This window comes from Notolepis coatsorum (assembly GCF_963971535.1).
Source record: "Notolepis coatsorum genome assembly, chromosome: 20".
In the NCBI taxonomy this organism is placed as follows: Eukaryota; Metazoa; Chordata; class Actinopteri; order Aulopiformes; family Paralepididae; genus Notolepis; species Notolepis coatsorum.
In genome coordinates this window covers 41,610,340-41,630,266 of record NC_140184.1, presented here as the reverse complement: position 1 = coordinate 41,630,266, position 19,927 = coordinate 41,610,340, and the positions used below count along the sequence as shown (strand labels likewise).

Genomic DNA, 19,927 nt, shown 5'->3' with positions numbered 1-19,927 from the left:
CACAACATTCTTTCACCATAGCAACACCATCTTTGCAACGTGGTCCATGTGGCACCCCCATCCGCTTTGTTGCAAAATCTTGGTAGGCTTGCGCGGACCCTACAAACACAGCTGCATGGCCGCAACTGAGTCTCACCTTGAGCTGGTCATCTTTAGTGTGCAGCGCTGCATCCTTCTCTCTGATCATCTCCTTCAGCTGAGTCACCAGCTGCTCCGTCTGAGCCAGCCTTTCGGCTGCCTCTGCCAAGTCTGCCTCACCACTGCCTGCACCTGTAGCCCCGTGGGGAGAGCCTGGGGCCTGAGGAGACAGAGGAGGAGATAGACAAACATGGTAGAATGTAAGTATGTACGTACGTGAGTGAGTGAGTGAGTGAGTGAGTGAGTGAGTGAGTGAGTGAGTGAGTGAGTGAGTGAGTGAGTGAGTGAGTGAGTAAAACAGACAGTATCAGACAGAGACAGAATATACACACAAAATGTACTTTTCGCACTATAAGCCGCACCTGACTATAAGCCGCAGCAGCTAAATTTAATGATGTGTACATATATAAGCCGCACTGGACTATAAGCCGCAGGTGTTTTAATGTTTAATTACCATATGTAATTAGCATTGGGACACAATACTGTCGGACAAATAACAAGAATTAACTCATTTACAAGTTGTATTACGTTTAGCAAATAAGGGAACAGATAAATAACATTTCAATGCAGTCAAAAAAGCAATATTTAGATTTTTACATTTTCGGGTTTGGTCACGTCGAGTCACATATAAGCCGCACCGTTATATAAGCCGCAGGGTCGAAAAATGGGGGGAAAAGCCGCGGCTTATAGTCCGAAAAGCACGGTAATGTGCAGCCTGTGCGCAGATTTTAGAGTTAACAAGGAATGCAAGGATACACCAAGAACGAGGATTGGAGTTGAATTCCACTTTCAGTGGCTGTCGAGTGGAACTAGAGGCCTAAATAGCGGAAAGGAATTCAAATCAAAAGGCTCAGGCTAAACACTGCTAGAGGCTGCCCATTAGAGAGTATTTGTTGCAGAGAGTAATGGAAGAGAATGAGAGTATAGCTGAAGGCACAAGGAGATAACTTACATTCTGAGGATATCAAATCAAGTACAATAAAATACAATATATTCAAAGTGGCAATATATATATATATATATAATTTTTAGGGCTGTCAGTTTATCGCGTTAATTAGATTAATTAATTACACAGCAAATGATCACGTTATGAAAATTAACTCAAAATTCATAATTTTTTTTTTTTATCTCATTCATTCCATAAGAATGTAGAATACACATTTACAGACTTATTTTTTTAATATGGTCCATTTGCATGTTCTTGGCATCTGATTCTAGGGACATCTATGAATCTCAGGGAATGTATTCCCAGTGTCAGAAATACTGTGGGCTAGATCCACAAAGAATGGATTGCACGGTGCAAGTTGCACCCTTACTTACAATTCATTATGAATTGAAAATGGGGGACCCTGATGTAAACAAGATGAAAGTCTTTCTCTGGTCTGCATCGCCTTAACAATTGTGTGTATTGAGCCGTACTGTATTGTAGGGATGCACGATAATTATCGGGCCGATATCAGCAATTATGACGTCATCCCGATAACGTTATTGATAGCTCCGATAATATATAATACATTTTTTGGTTAAAAGAAATCCGGTGTGGGTGGATTTGGATGAAGGGCGCTTGTTTTTATTATAGCCTCCTCCCGTTTTGCCAGTACTGTGGTACGACTGACAGCGTGTGGTTTAGGAACAGGGAGTTTTTCACAAATCCAGCGCTCCCTTTCTTGGCTGTGACGTAGTCACGTTACATTCGGAGGCAGACAGTCGATCTGCCAATTACGTCCCACCGCTTGCACCCACCTCTTCTTCTTACCACCAATCAGAAGCTCTCGTTCGTTTATTTACCTCCGGATTGTCGGCCATTATTCTACTCAGAGCTCAGGCTAATAACCTTAGCTCCCCGCCAGCCACATTGACAAGTACCAGCGCTTATACATTACTGGCAAATGTCTTGTTGCACTTGTGGCAACGAGCGTTGTCAGCATCGACTTTAGTAAAATAGACCCAGACTTTTGAACGTTTCGTTCTGTCCGCCATGATGAGAGCAGAGCTGTCTGTACTCGGCAGCACCCGTGTGTGTGTGTGTGAGTGAGTGTGTGTGTGAGCACAGCCCGCTCCTCGCGCAAGCAGAGACACCGAGGCAGGAGAGATATAGAAAATGGCCAACAAGATTAGTTTGCGACGTTTAAATTCCTCAAAGAAAAACTCCATAATTTCTCGAGTACCGATAGCAGTACCGATGACGTCGGAGCTTATAAATACAAAAAAAATAAAAAGATTTTATCAATTTTATCGATATCGGTTATCGGCTTGAGGAGCATAAAGTTATCGGTATCAAAAAATCAATATCGTGCATCCCTACTGTATTGTACCCATTCTGCAATCTGTTAATAACATTTTCATTCAATCAATCAATCTGCGCGGTGATTGATTGAATGAAAATTTTATTTTGAGTAAATTGTAATGAACCAAATGAGAATATAAATAATTTTTTTTTTATCTTTGACTGTGAATAACACCATGCTCAAATTGACCAGACCTGAAAAATCTAAGCAAATTAATAGATGGAAGATGATTAAACAGAAGGTTTTGTAGATACAGTACTGAATTCTGCCATCCGGACACAGGCGATTTGAAATATGATTATAGAATATAGAATATCAGGCATAAAATGGTTATGAGATTAAAATGCGATTAATTAGATTAATTAATTACAAATCCTGTAATTAATTGGATACATTTTTTTAATCACCTGACAGCACTAATAATTTTTTTAAAGGAACATTTGCTAGCCAAAACTAGCTTAGCATTGCAGTTCAGGACTCCCAACATCAACAGTGTGTTCTTGTAGTGGGGGGCGTAACGGCATTGCAACACCCTGTAATTTAGTGTTTACAATGTGGCTTTTAACTCATCCAGCACCAGGGGTCGCTGTCTACCTTCTGGCCAGAACACCAGTGCTTTAACACTTTGAATGCCCATAACGAGAATTCTCGTTTTATTTTTTTTATTAGCGATCTGAATTCATATTTCATCAACCGAGTCTACCGTTGGTAAGCCTGCCCCACCAGGCGCTCAGATGTGAAAAAAGTGCCCCCTATCGTCTCCCAGATGGCAACGCACCCTTTTGGATTGGACTCAATGAAAATGGATGAGAAAAAAAAATCCGGAATCCACATTTTACCTCTCACGCATGCAACCGGAGCCGATCAGACCAATCCTGGACCCTCAGCACAGCGTGTAATATGTGTTTTACAGTATACGCGTGGGATCAATAAAAGGATCGATTTTTGGAATGGCGATCAGGAATTGGAATAATCCATTTGGATACCATCTGATCTCAGGTAAGGAATCTATTTTACCAGTCTTAGGATAATCAGACCCGTTTTCACGGAGATATAAGCTTTTCCCCTATAATGTGATATGGCTGTTTGACTGTAAAAGTTATCAGGAACTGAGAGAATCGATTTTCAGCGCGCGGCACCAGCGTGCACACGTACACATATACTATCGATAATCTAGCGTTTATTTGAAAACGATTCATAAATAGCCCGAAAAATGACAACGTTCTAGAATATTACAGTACAGGGCGATTATCATGGAATCTTAAATTTTTCTGTGAAAACAAGGGCTTTTCAAAATGCTATAAAACGGAAATGAACCGATAAAAAAACAATCCGCTTCGACAATGTTGACTGGAAATGAGTCATTGATAATGCGACGGGCAGATTAGACACATAGCCATAATTTAATACATAGATTAGGCGATATTAATGCTAACATTGCAGTGGATGGTGGGCATTCAAGCACTAAATGTGCGCCCCCTGCTGGGCACTGAATGTGTTAATCAATGGGGAGACTGCGAAATTTGTGAGTGCTTAAAATATATCTTATATTATAGCTAATAACACCGTCGATTGTCAGTGAGTTGCTTCTGGTCAACATGCAAAAAACGTATTGTTTTTTCATCCATACATTTCCGTTTTATACTGTTTTGAATATGAGTTTTGGTGATTCTTAGTAATCCCAGGAAAAGATGCGATAATAGCGTTTTAGTGGAATGCACTAATCACTTTGTCATTTTTCGCCTGATTATCAAATCTTCCTGAAATCAACGCTAGATTAGCGTTATTATCCTTCCTCATGCAAGAATGAAACAGGGCTTGTAGTGGGGGGGGGGGGGGGGCAGCCTCGCAGATGTATCGTTGTAAACGCTCGTCCTGCTGGATTATTTAAACCCCGCCCGAACGGCTCAGATCGGCCAAGAAAAGAAACTACATTATTTCTAATGGAGTGCAATACCGGCTGGAGTAGGGCTGGGCGATATGGCCTAAATATGATATCACGATATTTTCTGACCTTTCGGCGATACACGATACACATCACGATGTTTTTCTTTTTTACCCCAAACAATTCATTATGAGGCTTACCAAGACAGTATTTGAGTTTGCAAGCTAACATTAAAGACAAAATAAAATACCCATGCATTTAGCATTTTTATATTATATATTAGATTTAGATTATTAGATTATATATTGCATATGAGATATTATATGATTTAGATATGAAATATGATGAATTGAAAATGGGGGACCCTGATGTAAACAAGACTAAAGTCTTTCTCTGGTCTGCATCCCCTTAACAATTGTATGTATTGAGCTGTACTGTACCCATTCTGCAATATGTTAATAAAGTTTTAAATCAATCAATCAATAAATAGCATTTTAATGAAACTACTGTATATATGTATGTCTCTAAATGTTTTGATGAATTGAAAATGGAGGACCCTTATGTAAAAAAGCCGAAAGTCTTTTTCTGGTCTTCATCCTCCTGTACTGTATTGTACCCATTCTGCAACCTTTTAATACAGTTTTCATTCATTCATTCTGACGGAAACATAATCATTTTGATTGACAGTCGAGTCTGCCAATGACGTCACACCGCTTGCACCCGCCCTGCTGTTCTTAGCACCAATCGGCAAGCGCTATTCGTTTTTGACTTCCTGAATGTCCTGTGTGCTGAACATCAACAAAGCTACTAACGTTAGCTCCCCGCGGCCGTCGAGTAGGAGACCAGTGCTCCACAGGATGACTAAATGAGGCATAATGATTTTACTACAACGAATGTTATAATAAAAGCCTTTCCATACATCTGTCTGATTGAAAACTTTATTAACAGACCGCGGAATGGGCATATCTCAGCACGGGCTGAGATATGAACGAGTAACGTGTGGACAGATTGACGCGACACAATCCTCTTGGGCAAAACATCACGATATCCACGATACGTTGAAAAAGTGTATCGTTAATGAACTGTACCCGATATTTATATAATATCGTCATATCGCCCAGCCCTAGCTGGAAGGCGGTGGTATTTGCCCTTTTGTGAGCTCAGACCCATTCCCAATGATAACATCAGGCTGGATGGATGAAAAATGAATGGATATAGCTAATAAAAGAAATAACGATTAAAACCAGAGTTTTCCATGATTGGCGCTGAACGGTTGGGCGAGTTAACCTGACTTTTCTCGTGACTGGCACTGAATGAGTTAAAATTAGGCTAGTTAGCAAAACACTTCCTCCTCCTGTAAAATGTCACATTACCCCTGATCCCAAATTAAGCATAAAGAACAAGACTACTGGTAAAGGGGAAACACAATTAATTTTGGCGTAAAGGAAAATAACCGGGGCTTTTTTGTTGTTGTTTAAATGATGCAAACACTTAAGATGTCTATTAGCTTCACTGATGAAATCTGAATTAATTCTAGATGTAATTCCTGTTATATGGCAATGCTGGTGCATTTTCTTTGTAAATAAGAGAAAATTCAATGTCCGAAAAAGAATATTTTGCATAACTTCAATGTTTTGTTTTAACAGTCATTGTTGTTGAAATATTGTACGAGCACATACCACGTACCTACGACCCACATGCAACGTGGCTAAGAAATATTCTAAACATGGGTGGACAGAATATGGGGAGGATGCAGAGATTTGAGCCACAGCAGTACCCCCTCCCCCGACAGGAAGTCCAAGCCGTGATCCTCTGCGTCAAAGCTGTGTGCTCAGCACTCTACCTAATGCCTCTCTATCTGCCTCTGAAAACCTGCGGCAGCCTCACTCACTCTGCCAGCAGAGTCAACACTACACCACAGACAGATTAATGTCCATATATTTGTCCTCTAGCCACAGCCCATTCCAAAGTCCACCTGACACTTTAGTGTTTCACCAAACAATGGTTGTTATCTGCCAAGTGGCTGACAGAGTAGATACACCATCATAACGTGAGTGAGTGAGTGAGTGAGTGAGTGAGTGAGTGAGTGAGTGAGTGAGTGAGTGAGTGAGTGAGTGAGTGAGTGAGTGAGTGAGTGAGTGAGTGAGTGAGTGAGTGAGTGAGTGAATGAATGCAGTATAAGCGAATGCTTGCACGCGCACATACACACACACAGCCCTACTTACTCCAGAGCCAGGCCCTCCCTCCTCACTGGAAAACCACTTCAGCATGGTTTTGATTTAATCCTGAAAACAAGAACACAAGAGTAAATGACTATGTGTAGCCTATGTGTAGCCTATTTGACTTCAGTTTACTTGATAATTATTTCTATCTAATATAAGATTACCAGCTTGTCATTAACAAATAAATCTAACATGATAAATATTCTGGCTATTCAGCAAATGTTCTCATTCAAACACCTCTATGTTGCTAACTTGGCTACTCAAACGCAACTGATAATGGAGCAGATGACACGCTAGCGTGTATTTGTTTGTTTCTTTGTTACAGGGAACAGAGGACATAATGAGGAATGATACATTTCAGGCTCTTTCTTAACATTCTGTGTTAGCAATAAAGAAACATAAAACAAATGGTTAATTGGAAATAAACGACTTGACAACATGAATGAATCAACTTGTTTAACAATCACAGTAAGGATGGTCCAGTGTTTCCCCTACCATTGCCTTGAAGGGGCGGCCCGCCCCCCGCCAACGGGACCCCCCGCCCATCCTGAACCCAGTTAGCTAGCTTGCTTTAATCCCAGTAACGTTAGCGAGCTAGCTAACGTTAGCAAGCTTTTCTTTTTTGTTAGCAAGCTAGCGTTGCCACAGACGGCTATGTTTATTGTTTATGTTGACAACGACAAGCGACACTGTATATTAACTAGGGATGTCCGATATTATCGGCCGATATCGGCATTAAAATGTGATATCGGAAAATATCGGTATCGGTTTTCAATTTCAATTTCTATAACCTTTATTTACCCAGGCAAGCAAGTAAGAACAAATTCTGATTTTATTTATTGTCAAAAGTATGCATAATGTTGTGTTAATTCCACAACAAGAGATATGTAATGTTCATTACCTGAAATTATTCCATTTTTGGGGGGGGGGGGGGGGGGGAACCCTGCATATATCAGTATCGGTTGATATCGGTATCGGAAATTAAGAGTTGGACAATATCGGTATAAGTAAAAAAGCCAATATCGAGCTTCCCTAATATTAACTCATTGACGGCCTCGCCCTTTTCCCCATATGCACTGACTAGCGCCAGCTTTTCATGGCCATTTTCACGATATTTCACAATCTTTGCAGAGCTATTGTATATTCTATATTATAGCTATGGAGACTAGGGATGATACGATTTTATCGATACGATTCCATTATCGATTCTGCTTATCGATCTGATTCTTTATCGATTTCCTTATCGATTCCTGATATTTATACTTTAAATAACTAAATTGGAAATGCAACAGAACTAAGGCCTAACAAAAATAATGGTTTGTTTCCGGTTGCCGACCGACCCTGCCGATTTAGGTGCGACCCAATATATTTTATCAGTTTTTAAAAAAATCCGATTTTTTTTTTCTTTTTTTTTTTAATAAAGTTTCATAGAAATCTTAGTCAAACCTTTAGTATTATGGATATTAAACATGCTGGCAGAGTACATGCATCCATGTTGTTGTGAACATTTTAATTAAATAAAGAAATCCCTATCCATAGTCGCCGTGGGAAAGAATAAAATAAAAAAATTAAATAAAATAAATTCCCTACCTACCCATGGCCTAACTGACAACCAACAGGAAACAAACAATTTTTTTTTATGCCCAAGCTGGTTAGAATAACAACATGCAACTTGACATTTCTGATTGTCATTTATCATTTATTGTTGAGCCCCCATGTCAGAAAAATACAAAAACTGTAAAAAATATATTAACTATACACTTAAATAAAATAATGTATTTGAGAACTAATTTAATCTATTGAACTGTAGTTGCATTAAACAAGTCGTTATTGCAAAAGAGAATTTGTTAGCAATAACCTACCTGTATAAATAAAGGCCAGCTCAGTGTTCTCCCTCTGTCTCTCTCTGCAATGAGCATGGCTATTTAGCTAGCTAGCGGCTAACGTTACTTTACCATGTAAATTAATGACTAGGATGCAAAGCACTTTCAGTTTTCACTGCACAAACAAAACGGTCACAATATCGAGCCCTTTAGGTTTTCCTAGTCAAGGAATCAAATAGTCTGGATGGGTACCTTTCACATTTGAACCGATACGGTACCGGTACCGGTACCTGTGAATCGATACCGGTACCCAACGGTACCTTTTTCGGTACTTTAGTCTCAAGGAATTGAATTTACCTACCTCAGTCGTGAAAAAAAATCCAAACTTCAAATAACTACAATTGACAGTTTTCGGCTTGCCATTGCTCCGACTGCTTTGTTGTTGAATCAAGTCAAATCCTAGGTAAGCATATATTGTGCGTGTGAACGTTGACATGAAAAAAAAAAGTAAAAAAAAAAAAAAAAAAAAAATTATTTTTTTTGTATCTCACTTGAATCGATACTCGGTAGTACCGACGTGTTTCGGTTCGGTACCTCAAAAGTACCGAATTCGGTACCCATCCCTAATCACGTGTCCCCTCCGGTACACGAGGAGGCGGCCGTCACATCTTTTCACCTGAACAGCGCGATCTCTCAGTGGCGAGGAGTGAATGAATGAATGAATGAAAACTTTATTAACAGATTGCAGAATGGGTACAGTACAGTACAGCTCAATACATACAATTGTTAAGGGGATGCAGACCAGAGAAAGACTTTCGTCTTGTTTACATCAGGGTCCCCCATTTTCAATTCATCGTAACATATATGACATACATGACATACAGATAGACAGTACTGCTCCATCTATACATTTATGACATACCAGATTTGCAATTACAGTACTGTTTGTGATACAAAAAGAGTCCAGAAAGAAAAGAGTATATACATTAGGCGTGGAAACTGTACATTGGATTGGGTAGGTGGGGGTGGGGGGGGACTGTACATTGGAGGTGGTTGGGTGGGTGGGGGGGGGGGGGGGGGGTTGGTTAGGAGTGGGGGGGGGGGGGGTCATTAGGAGTGGGGGGGGGGGGGGGGGGGGTTGGGTAGGGGGGGGGGGTTGGGTAGGAGGGGTGGGGGGGGGACACTGTACAACTGTACAAACAACACTGTACATTGGATTATTGACAAGACCATACTTGGTAATTTACTGTACATTGGAGGGGGTTGTGTTCGGACATTTACAGGGGCCAGTTTCGGGTTGCAGTCTCCCTTAGGTGTTTTTTGAGAGTGTTTTTGAAAGTGGGTAGTGATTCACATTCCTTTACAGCTTTGGGTAGGGCGTTCCACATTGATGTGGCATAATTGCGAAACGTGTTTAGTCCCTTGTTTGAGCCGAATCTGGGTTTAACATGATTTGTGGAGCTCCCTCTGGTGTTGTGATCGTGGTATTCACTGACCTTTGGGAAGTATTTTGACATGTACATGGGTACCTTGGTCGTGTAGTGTATCTTGTAGACCAGGCCCATTGCAAGTTGCTGTACTCTGTCGTCTACTCTAAGCCATCCTAGGTTGTCAAAGTGGGCAGGGGTGAGGTGGGTTCTAGGAGTAAGGTCAAGCAGTAGTCTGACCAGTTTGTTTTGAGATGTTTGTAATTTTGTTTTTAGCGCCTTTGAGGTGCTTTGGTACCATGAGGTGCAAGCATAGTCGTAGTACCCTTGAATGAGTGCTCCTGCTAGAGTCTTCAGGGTATTCTTGTTTACCAGTGAGGAGATCCGGTACAAGAATCGAGTTCGTTGGTTGACTTTTTTTATTACATTGGATGCCATTTTGTCACAGGAAAGATTTGCCTCTAGGATGGAACCCAGGTAGGTAATATCTTCTTTCCTTGTGACAATATTGTCACCCACTGTAACTGAGAAGCCGTCGGTCTTGCTGAGTTTGTTATTTGAACCGAAGAGAATGGACTCTGTTTTGCCCATGTGTAATGATAGTTTGTTATCAGCGAGCCATATGCAGATTTTGCCTAGTTCTGAGCTGAGGGTTTTTTCAACCTGTAACTTGTTCTTGTCAGAGACCAGCAGGGCTGAGTCGTCCGCAAACAGGAACAAGTTGCAGTCACAAGCTGACGACATGTCATTTGCATAAATTAGGAACAGTAGCGGACCTAGTATGCTTCCTTGTGGAACACCACAGTTTACTGTGAGGGGGGGGATAGGGTACCGTTTACCTCCACCATCTGCTCTCTCCCCTCCAGGTAGGATTGCATCCAGCTCACTGATAGACTATCAAAACCAATTGCTTTTAGCTTGTCAATCAGAATGGTGTGATTGACAGTGTCGAAGGCCTTTTGTAGGTCCAGCATGACCATGCCGCAGTATTTGCCCGCGTCCACCTCTTGTTTGATGTGGTCGTTTAAATAGAGAAGGCATGTGTCAGTGGAGTGGGATGTTCTGAAGCCAGATTGGAATTCGTAGATTAGATTTTTTTCCGCAAGGTATTTTTCGACCTGTTCGTATACAATTTTTTCCATGACTTTCGAGATGGAGGTAAGGATAGAAACAGGGAGGTAGTTGCCTGGGTCTAATTTACTGCCTTTTTTGTGCAGAGGGGTCACTCTCGCAATTTTGAAGTCCTTGGGGACGTGTCCCTGTTTTATGGAGAGGTTTATTATGTGTGTGATGACTGGGGTGATGGCGGCTGCTGAGTCTCTGAGGAATTTGGAGGGGATGTTGTCATGGCCAGTGGCCTTGTTGGGTTGGAGGGCGCTCAGTTTTTTGAGTACCTCATCTGTTGTTACCATTTCCAGTTTGAAGTCGTCTTTGTGGACCCCTAGGTTCTTGTAGTATGCTACTATGTGTTCTACCCCATAATGCCCTGAGTGGGAGGGTAGTTTGTTTACCAGTGTTGTGGCTATGTTTGTGAAGAAACTATTTAAGTAATTGGCTACATCCAGCTTTTCTGTGATGAGCGTGTTGTCCGTCTTTATGTTTGAGAATCTGGTTGAGTTTTTTACTGCAGCCTAGTTGGTTATTGAGTAATTTCCAAAGTTCACGCGGTTTGTTTTTGTTTTCCTCGGTTTTGTCATTGATGAATTTTTTCTTTGCTGTTTTGATCATGGAGTTTACATCATTTCTTAGTCTGTTTCTTTCTAGTTTGAGTTCAGTCACGTGGGCTTGGAGTTCACTGCTCGTGCTTATGTTAAGCTTTGACTGACTTTTACGAAACTCAGAGCATTTTTTGTCTCTGGTTTTCATAGCGGTCAGTATTTCAGCGTGCATCCACGGCTCAGCGCGATTTTTTACCCTAGTGGTTCTTAGGGGGAGTAACGCGTGGGAGGCTCACGCTAGGGCTGGGCGATATGGCCTCTAAATGATATTGCGATATTTTTTGGCCATATCGCGATACACGATATATATCGCGATATTTTGACATTTCCTCTAAAGCACTTAAAAATGCTTGATTTAACCCTTTGATGCATACAGTCACGCCAATATGATGATTATAATAAGTCCCTGCAACATATGTTTGCATTATTAAACCATGAAGATGCTTTAAAAAATAATTTAAAGGTGCTATGCAGTGCTATTCCTAGCACTATTTGGGCAACTTTACACAATTCCTGTTGGTCTATTGAAGACATTTGTAAGTTTTTTTTCAAAAAAATGCATTGTTTTATATTTCTAATCAAGTACTCGAAACCATCATTTTTCAGCCTCTAGAAATCAGACTGTTATGGCCTGGCTCCGCCCATAAGCACTTTGAGTGACAGTGCCACACAGTCTGCACTGGTAGAGGGAGGGAGGGAGGGGGGGGAAGAGAGAGAGAGAGAGAGCGAGAGAGGGAGGGGGTGGGAGAGAGAGAGAGAGAGAGAGAGAGAGAGAGAGAGAGAGAGAGAGAGAGAGAAAAAAAAGACAGTCCGCCGGCAGCTTGTTTTTTTTTTCTTTCTTTCAATCTCCCGTTTGCGTGTGTGGCTCGCTGCAGGTCCCCCCCCCCCCCCCAAGTGCTCTCTATCTCTCTCCCTTTCTCTCCCTCTCGAGTATGAGGAAATGTTTTTCTTTTTTTCTTTCTTTCAATCTCCCGTTTGCGTGTGTGGCTCGCTGCCACACACGTATATACACACACTACTGTGAGAAAATAATAATCACACACAAAGGTATAATGGCTTATAGCAGACTAGTGTTGTCATGATACTGGAATTTCGACTTCGATACGATACCTTGAAAAGTATCGATACTTCGATACCATTTCGATACCAAAAAAATAAAAAAATATATATATATATATATTAGTGCTGTCAAACGATTAAAATATTTAACTCGATTAATCGCATGATTGTCCATAGTTAACTCGCGATTAATCGCAAATTAATCGCATTTTTTTTTTTTTTTTTTTTTAACCTAAAAACAGATCTTTTTCAAGTTCCAAGTTTTAATACTCTTATCAACATGCGAGTCAACAAATGCTTGCTTTGTGCAGCCATTTAACACAAAAGGATGACCCTCATGCATTGCAAATTTGCATCAAATTCAAAACAGAGTGATGCACAAAATAACTTAAAAGAAAATAATAATTTAAAACAATGAATAAAGTGTGCATGAAATAATAGGGGAAAGAAAACGTTAGGAACTTGTTACATTCACACACACAAGGGCTGATTAATCACACACCCCCCTCTCTCCCTCACACACACACTCTCCCAGCTCTTTTTCTCTTTTGCCCCTTCCTCATCTCTCTCACCCCCCTCTCTCTCTATATCTCTCACACACACACACACACACACACACACACACACACACACACACACACACACACACACACACACACACACACACACACACACACACACACACACACACACACACACACACACACACACACACACACACACACACACACACACACACACACACACACACACACACACACACACACACACACACACACACACACACTTCAGAAACAAACATAGTATCAATGAGAGCATCAATAATACACCTGAGTGAAGTCTAGTAATCTTGAGTTAAAAAAATTAGTGGCATTAATAGAATCGGGAGTTAACGCGATATTAACGCGATATATTTGACAGCCTTAATATATATATATATTTTTTCTAACAAATTAAGCTTTTGTTGCTGGTTGATTCTCCTCAGCTTCTCTCTGGTACTATAAGAGAAGATAAATATAACTTTTAAAACCCTTTGTTTATCTTTAGATCACACATTTAAAAATAACTGTTCATCTCACTTCAATCATTTTAATTGCAGATGCAGAACATGGTATTTTCTAGGGCTGTCTTAAATACTTCGAAGCTTCGTTCGATGGCACAAGCTTCGAACATAAAAAAAACAATCGAAGTTTAAAAAAAATAAAAATAAAAATATAAATTTTTTTTTCAAACATTTCTTTTTCAATTTTTTTTTTTAACTTCGATTTGTGTGTGTGTGTGTGTGTGTGTGTGTGTGTGTGTGTGTGTGTGTGTGTGTGTGTGTGTGTGTGTGTGTGTGTGTGTGTGTGTGTGTGTGTGTGTGTGAACTACCCATCCCAGTTAGGACAGCCGAACCATCCAATCTTTCGCCGTCGACTAAAGACTCATTTCTTCAACCATTATCTGAAATGATAAAAAAAAATTAAAATAAAAATCTAACCGTGACTAACCTTACTGTCATGCACTTGTCCTAATAAACTAACCTACACTGTAACACGCAACACTTTGATGAACATTGTTACTCAGCTGATAGAGTTGTACCCTTCTTGCTGTCTTGTCGTACAGAACTTGTAAGTCGCTTTGGATAAAAGCGTCAGCTAAATGACTAAATGTAAGTGTGTGTGTAGGTGTGTGTGTGTAGGTGTGTGTGTGTGTGTGTGTGTGTGTGTGTGTGTGTGTGTGTGTGTGTGTGTGTGCGCGTGCCTTGTAGAATTCCACACATAAGAAAGAAAGATACTGGGATGAATAAACAAAATAGGAAATAAAATGTAGAAATGCATGCAATACATAAATAAATATGAATCTCCATATAGTCTACAAGGTCTACATTGCCGGACCATGTAGAATCCGGACCTTGTAGACTGACATAATTCTGTGCATAGTTTAGTCTACACAGGCCATATTTCAAATAATCAAAATCTTACTTCATTCATCTTAAACATTCTTCATTTGGGGGATTGGTAGTTCCCATGAAATCTGAAGTTGTTCAAACGACAACAGCGATCCACCTTGAATTAAATCACACAGCCGAGTGAAACCTTGTTGGATGCGTCACAGTCACGAAAGGGGCTACTTAATTAATTAATCCAACCCACTTTATTTATAGAGCACATTTAAAAACAACAAAGTTTACGAAAGTGCTGTACAAGTCCCACAACATAAGATTAAAAAAAAGAAATCAATTTTTTTTTTCCGAAGCTTCGAATTAAAATCGAAGCTCGGCCCCGAAGCTTCGATTGCCAAAAAAAGCTTCGAAGGTCAGCCCTAGTATTTTCTCAAGCAGACAGATGTAAACACTGTAATCTGTGTTGCATGTACCTGACAAACTGAACTGTTTGTATTACAGTTAGTAACAGTTTCGATTTTTATTTAAAGATAACGAGAGAGAGAGAGAGAGAGAGAGAGAGAGAGAGAGAGAGAGAGAGAGAGAGAGAGAGAGAGAGAGAGAGAGAGAGAGAGAGAGAGAGAGAGAGAGAGGCTATGCTCGGAGCATTAAGCACTTTAGTAACGTTACATTTTCAACAGGATTGCTGCTATTTAAACACTTCATGGAAACGGGGTAACGTTAACCTTATGTCGACTGTAGTATTGTATGACCTCGACATAACGTTTAAACGTTAACGTTACTCCGTTTCCATGCAGTAATTATAAAAGTGGCCAGCTAAGCTAACGGAGCTAACGACTAGCAGTAGCTAACGTTAGCTGAAAGCTGTAACGTTACTAACAACGAATCAGCAGTTGATATTATGCGCCATCAGTAGACAATGTATCATGTATTAAACTAGAGTTAATGGTTTAATGCTTCAGTCACAGTGACGTTGAAAGAGCAGCTGTCACGAACCTCTTTCATTTCTTTATGGAGAGATCCGAGAGGTATTTCGGGAAATGAGTATCGAAACCATTTTAAATATTCAGTATCGATATGTATCGATACTTCGATATTTTTGACAACACTATAGCAGACTTAATGATTTTAGAATATTTCAGATAATGAAATTAAATGTTTATATCATCAACTATCCAGTTAGTATTTATACTGTCTGTAACGTTTGGCTACTTTAAATCATTGAATGTAGAGAGAGAGAGGGCGCGAGAATGAACAAGAGAGCCAGCTCCCCCACCCCCCTCGGGTTTTGTTCTAGGTTTGCGTTTTGATCGTCTAAGCTGCCGTATGTGATGACGTCACACTCGAATGTAAACAGGAAGAGATGGAGATGGAGACACACGGAGAGGGAAATTGGATGACATACAGAAACGAACCAAGCCAAGCATTAATATGGCCGCTCTAGCTACCCACAATGCCCTGTGTCCTTAAAGTGACAGTGTAGGTGGATTATGTCCCGTCCAGGTAAGTGTCCATGTAAGTGCCCACTACATATGTCCCCCCAGAATTCACCCTACTAACTCACAAAACGGGTCGGTAGACGGACCTCCCGACCATAACGGCTCCGAACAACTGGAGCCGGCATATGAGCTACCGTGGGACCCCCTGGGGCCTTGCGGTGGCGGGGAGGGCAAGGGGCAAGGTGCCTATTGGGCGGTGAGGGACTCAAAAAGTGATTTAGGGTTTAACACGGGGAGGTCGCCCCCGCCGCGGGGGCTGAGCGAGTGCCACGGGGTGATCCACATCCAAGTGAGCTGGCTTAAGCCGGTCCACCGAGACATGTTCCGGTTTACCGCCAATGTCCACCACGAAGGTCTTACTTCCCGTCTGTAGGACCCGAAACGGGCCATCGTAGGGGGGTTGAAAGGACCCGCGGTGGGCATCGTGCCGTATGAACACATATTCCGTCGCCTGGAGGCCGGGTGGAACACGAGTCTGTGGCAAACCATGCTGCGAGGTGGGGACCGGCACAAAAGCCCTAGCGTTCTCAAAGTTTGAAACGCGCTGCTGGGTCGCATACCAGGGGTCTGTGGTGTCAGGTAAAAACTCCCCGGGGACCCGCAGCGGTTGGCCATAGACCAGCTCAGCCGACGATGACTGGAGATCCTCCTTGGGGGCGGTCCTGAGACCCAACATGACCCACGGGAGCCTGTCGACCCAACTACCATCGCTAAGGGTAGCTCGGAGAGAGGCCTTCATGGACCGGTGAAACCGCTCACACAAACAGTTAGCCTGCGGGTGATAAGCGGTAGTGCGGTGCAGTCTCACGCCTAAGTTTCTGGCAATCTCGGACCAAAGCTCAGAGGTGAACTGAGGTCCGCGGTCCGACGAAAGGTCAGACGGAGCACCGAACCGGGCCACCCACGTATATATATAAACGCCCGAGCCACATCAGTGGACATTGTGGATGACAGCGGAACGGCCTCTGGCCACCGAGTGGTTCTGTCCACCATCGTGAGGAGGTATGTGAAACCATGCGATGGGGGCAATGGACCCACCAGGTCCACATTCACATGGTCAAACCTCCTTTCGGGCACGGAGAACTGGGGCAAAGGAGCTTTAATGTGGCGGTGTACCTTAGCGCGCTGGCACATCACACCGGTCTTAACCCACCCGCTCACATCCTTTTTCAGCCCGTGCCAAATGAACTTGGCTGCCACCCGTTTTTGAGACGCCCTGTTTCCGGGGTGAGAGAGACCATGTATGATGTCAAAAACATGACGTCTCCAACTGCTGGGCACCACCGGTCGCGGCCGTCCCATGGAAACGTCGTCTGTGCCGTGGATTTAATGTGCCGTTAGCTTCATTAAATGCCACATCCTCCAGCCTGAGTGCTGTGATGGCCGTCCTGTAGGCCTGAACGTCCAGGTCGGAAACCTGGTCTGAGGCCATGCGTGCATAGTCCAAACCAACATGGACGGCCCCGACCAAGGCCCGAGAGAGACAGTCTGCCACTAGATTGTCCCTGCCTGCAACGTGCTGAATATCCGTGGTAAACTCTGAGATATATGACAGGTGCCTCTGCTGACGGGCAGACCATGGCTCACTTACTTTAGCCATAGCAAAAGTGAGTGGCTTGTGGTCTACAAATGCCGTGAACGAACGAGCCTCCAGCAGGGAACGGAAATGCCGCACGGCCAGATAGAGGGCGAGGAGCTCCCTATCAAAAGTGCTATATTTGCACTCATTAGGACGAAGCTGTCGGCTAAAAAACGCCAGTGGCTGCCAAGCCCCACTCACCCACTGTTCGTATACGGCTCCAACAGCATAGTCTGAAGCATCAGTATAAAGTTATTTTAATCTACGTACACTTCCGGTGTGAGAGGACGCAGGCGCTGTTTTTTTTCCGCCGCTTCTCCATCTGAAACTTAGTTTTATAGTCTATCTGTTTAGTTTATCTACTTTCTACCTGCAAAGTTTGCTTGTCTCTACAAACAATCTCTACTTTTCAGTCAATTCATTATTTAAACATTCTCCTGTTTTCTGTTTGGATTTCCACCGAACTGTTTGGACTCACCTGTCGCACTGTTAGCCTGCAGCTTCCTACCGGTACCTCCAACGGTAGCCAGCTACCTGCTGTTTTCAAGGATTCGTTTTTCGTCACTGTTCCACTGCTCCATACTGTGACTACAAGGTTTATTTCCTGGACAACCTGACAACTGGCACAGTGTGGTTAGTCTTCGTTGACTGGGATTGCTGCCTCCTCAGGCTAGCTGTCAGCTAGCCACCCTCCAGTTAGCTGTTGGAAGCTAACATCTCCAGCTAACTCCACTGTCTCCTCTCTGTTAAGTAGCAGCGACAAACCCTGGATTATTATTTTCTTAATCAGACCACCCCTGACGGCTACTCCTACATGGTCAAACCACGCCTCCACAGGCGTGGAGGTGGAATAGCCACATTCCACAAAAGAAGCATTGACACAAGCAATATTACCATCCCGGCTGCCTCCTCATTTGAACACCTTGATTTTAAACTGTCTGGTCCCAAACCCCTAGTCACTGCAGTCATTTACCGGCCCCCCAAACCAAACCCAACCTTCCCCTCTGACCTGTCTGAATTCCTGACACAACTCTGTGCTATCTCTCCATCCATCCTTTTAATCAGTGATTTCAACATTCATGTTGATACTTCAGACTCCAAAACCTCCACAGAATTCCTGGACATTTTAAACTTTTTTAATCTCACCCAGCATGTTGATTTTCCCACTCATAAGAAAAGTCACACACTGGATCTGGTCTGCACATCTGGCATCTCCATCAGTAATCTCACCTGCTCCGACCTCACCATCTCTGATCATCTGGCTATCACCATGGACATTCTCATCCCTACTCCCCCAATCAAGCAGATGCGTTCCATAACATTCCGTAATCTCAAATCCATCCACCCCTCCTCTCTCTCCTCCCTACTGACTGACACCATCCCTGATGCCTCCCTCTTACAGCATGGCTCCCCTACAGACCTGGTCAACATCTACAACAACACTCTCTCCTCCTGTCTCAATCAGCTCGCCCCAATCAAAACCAAGTCTGTCTCCTTCACTCACTCCGCCCCCTGGTACACCGATCACCTACACCACCTTAAATCCAAGCTCGAACGGCTATCCAATAAAACCGGTCTCACTGTCCATAAAGAGGCCTACAGACAACATCAACAGCTCTACAAAGACGCCCTCAACTCTGCACGCTCCTCCCACTACTCCGCTATCATACAGTCTGGCAGCAACAACCCCAGGACTCTGTTTTCCACCATCAACACACTTCTTAAACCCTCTGACACAATCTCCTGTTCCTTCACTGTCAGTAAATGTGTCTCCTATCTGTCACATCTCCAAACAAAAATTGACAAAATCCACACCCAACTAACAATTGCCTCCGCCAACACTATCTCCCCTCCGGATTCAACCCCCCCTCCACCGCCCAACCCCCCTTTTACATCCTTCACTGAAATCACCGCATCGGACCTATCCTCCATTCTCTCTACAATGAAAACTTCAACCTGCATCCTAGACCCTATCCCCTCCATCCTAGTCAAGGCTTGTCTCCCTGCCCTTTCTCCCCTAAACACCTCCATCGTAAACTCCTCTCTGACCACTGGCCTATTTCCCCCCGCCCTCAAAATTGCTTCCGTCACCCCCTTACTAAAAAAACCCGGTCTCAACCCTGAAACCCTTGATAATTTCCGCCCCATTTCCAATCTCCCCTTCCTCTCAAAAATAATTGAGCGAGCCATTGCCTCCCAATTAAAATCCTACCTCGACAACAATAACCTTTATGATACATTTCAATCCGGATTCCGCACCAAACACAGCACCGAAACTGCTCTTCTAAAGGTCACCAACGACATACTCCTCTCTGCCGACTCTGGTTCCCTCTCCATCCTCATTCTCCTAGACCTCAGCGCTGCTTTTGACACCATCAGTCACCCCATCCTCATCACTCGTCTC

At 42.8% G+C, this 19,927-nt stretch overlaps 1 protein-coding gene across 1 annotated transcript in view; it reads right to left on the bottom strand.

Annotated features, from left to right (window-relative positions):
• LOC311246928 (uncharacterized protein) overlaps positions 1 to 19,927 on the bottom strand; it is a 139,983-nt gene that overhangs the window by 96,020 nt on the left and 24,036 nt on the right. Inside the window, exons 2-3 of the mRNA XM_084337183.1 lie at positions 6,537 to 6,596; positions 137 to 298 (exon numbers count right to left, since the gene is read on the bottom strand). Coding sequence (XP_084193309.1) covers positions 137 to 298; positions 6,537 to 6,581 — 207 coding nt within the window. The 5' untranslated portion in view covers positions 6,582 to 6,596. The remainder of the gene's footprint in view (positions 1 to 136; positions 299 to 6,536; positions 6,597 to 19,927) is intronic.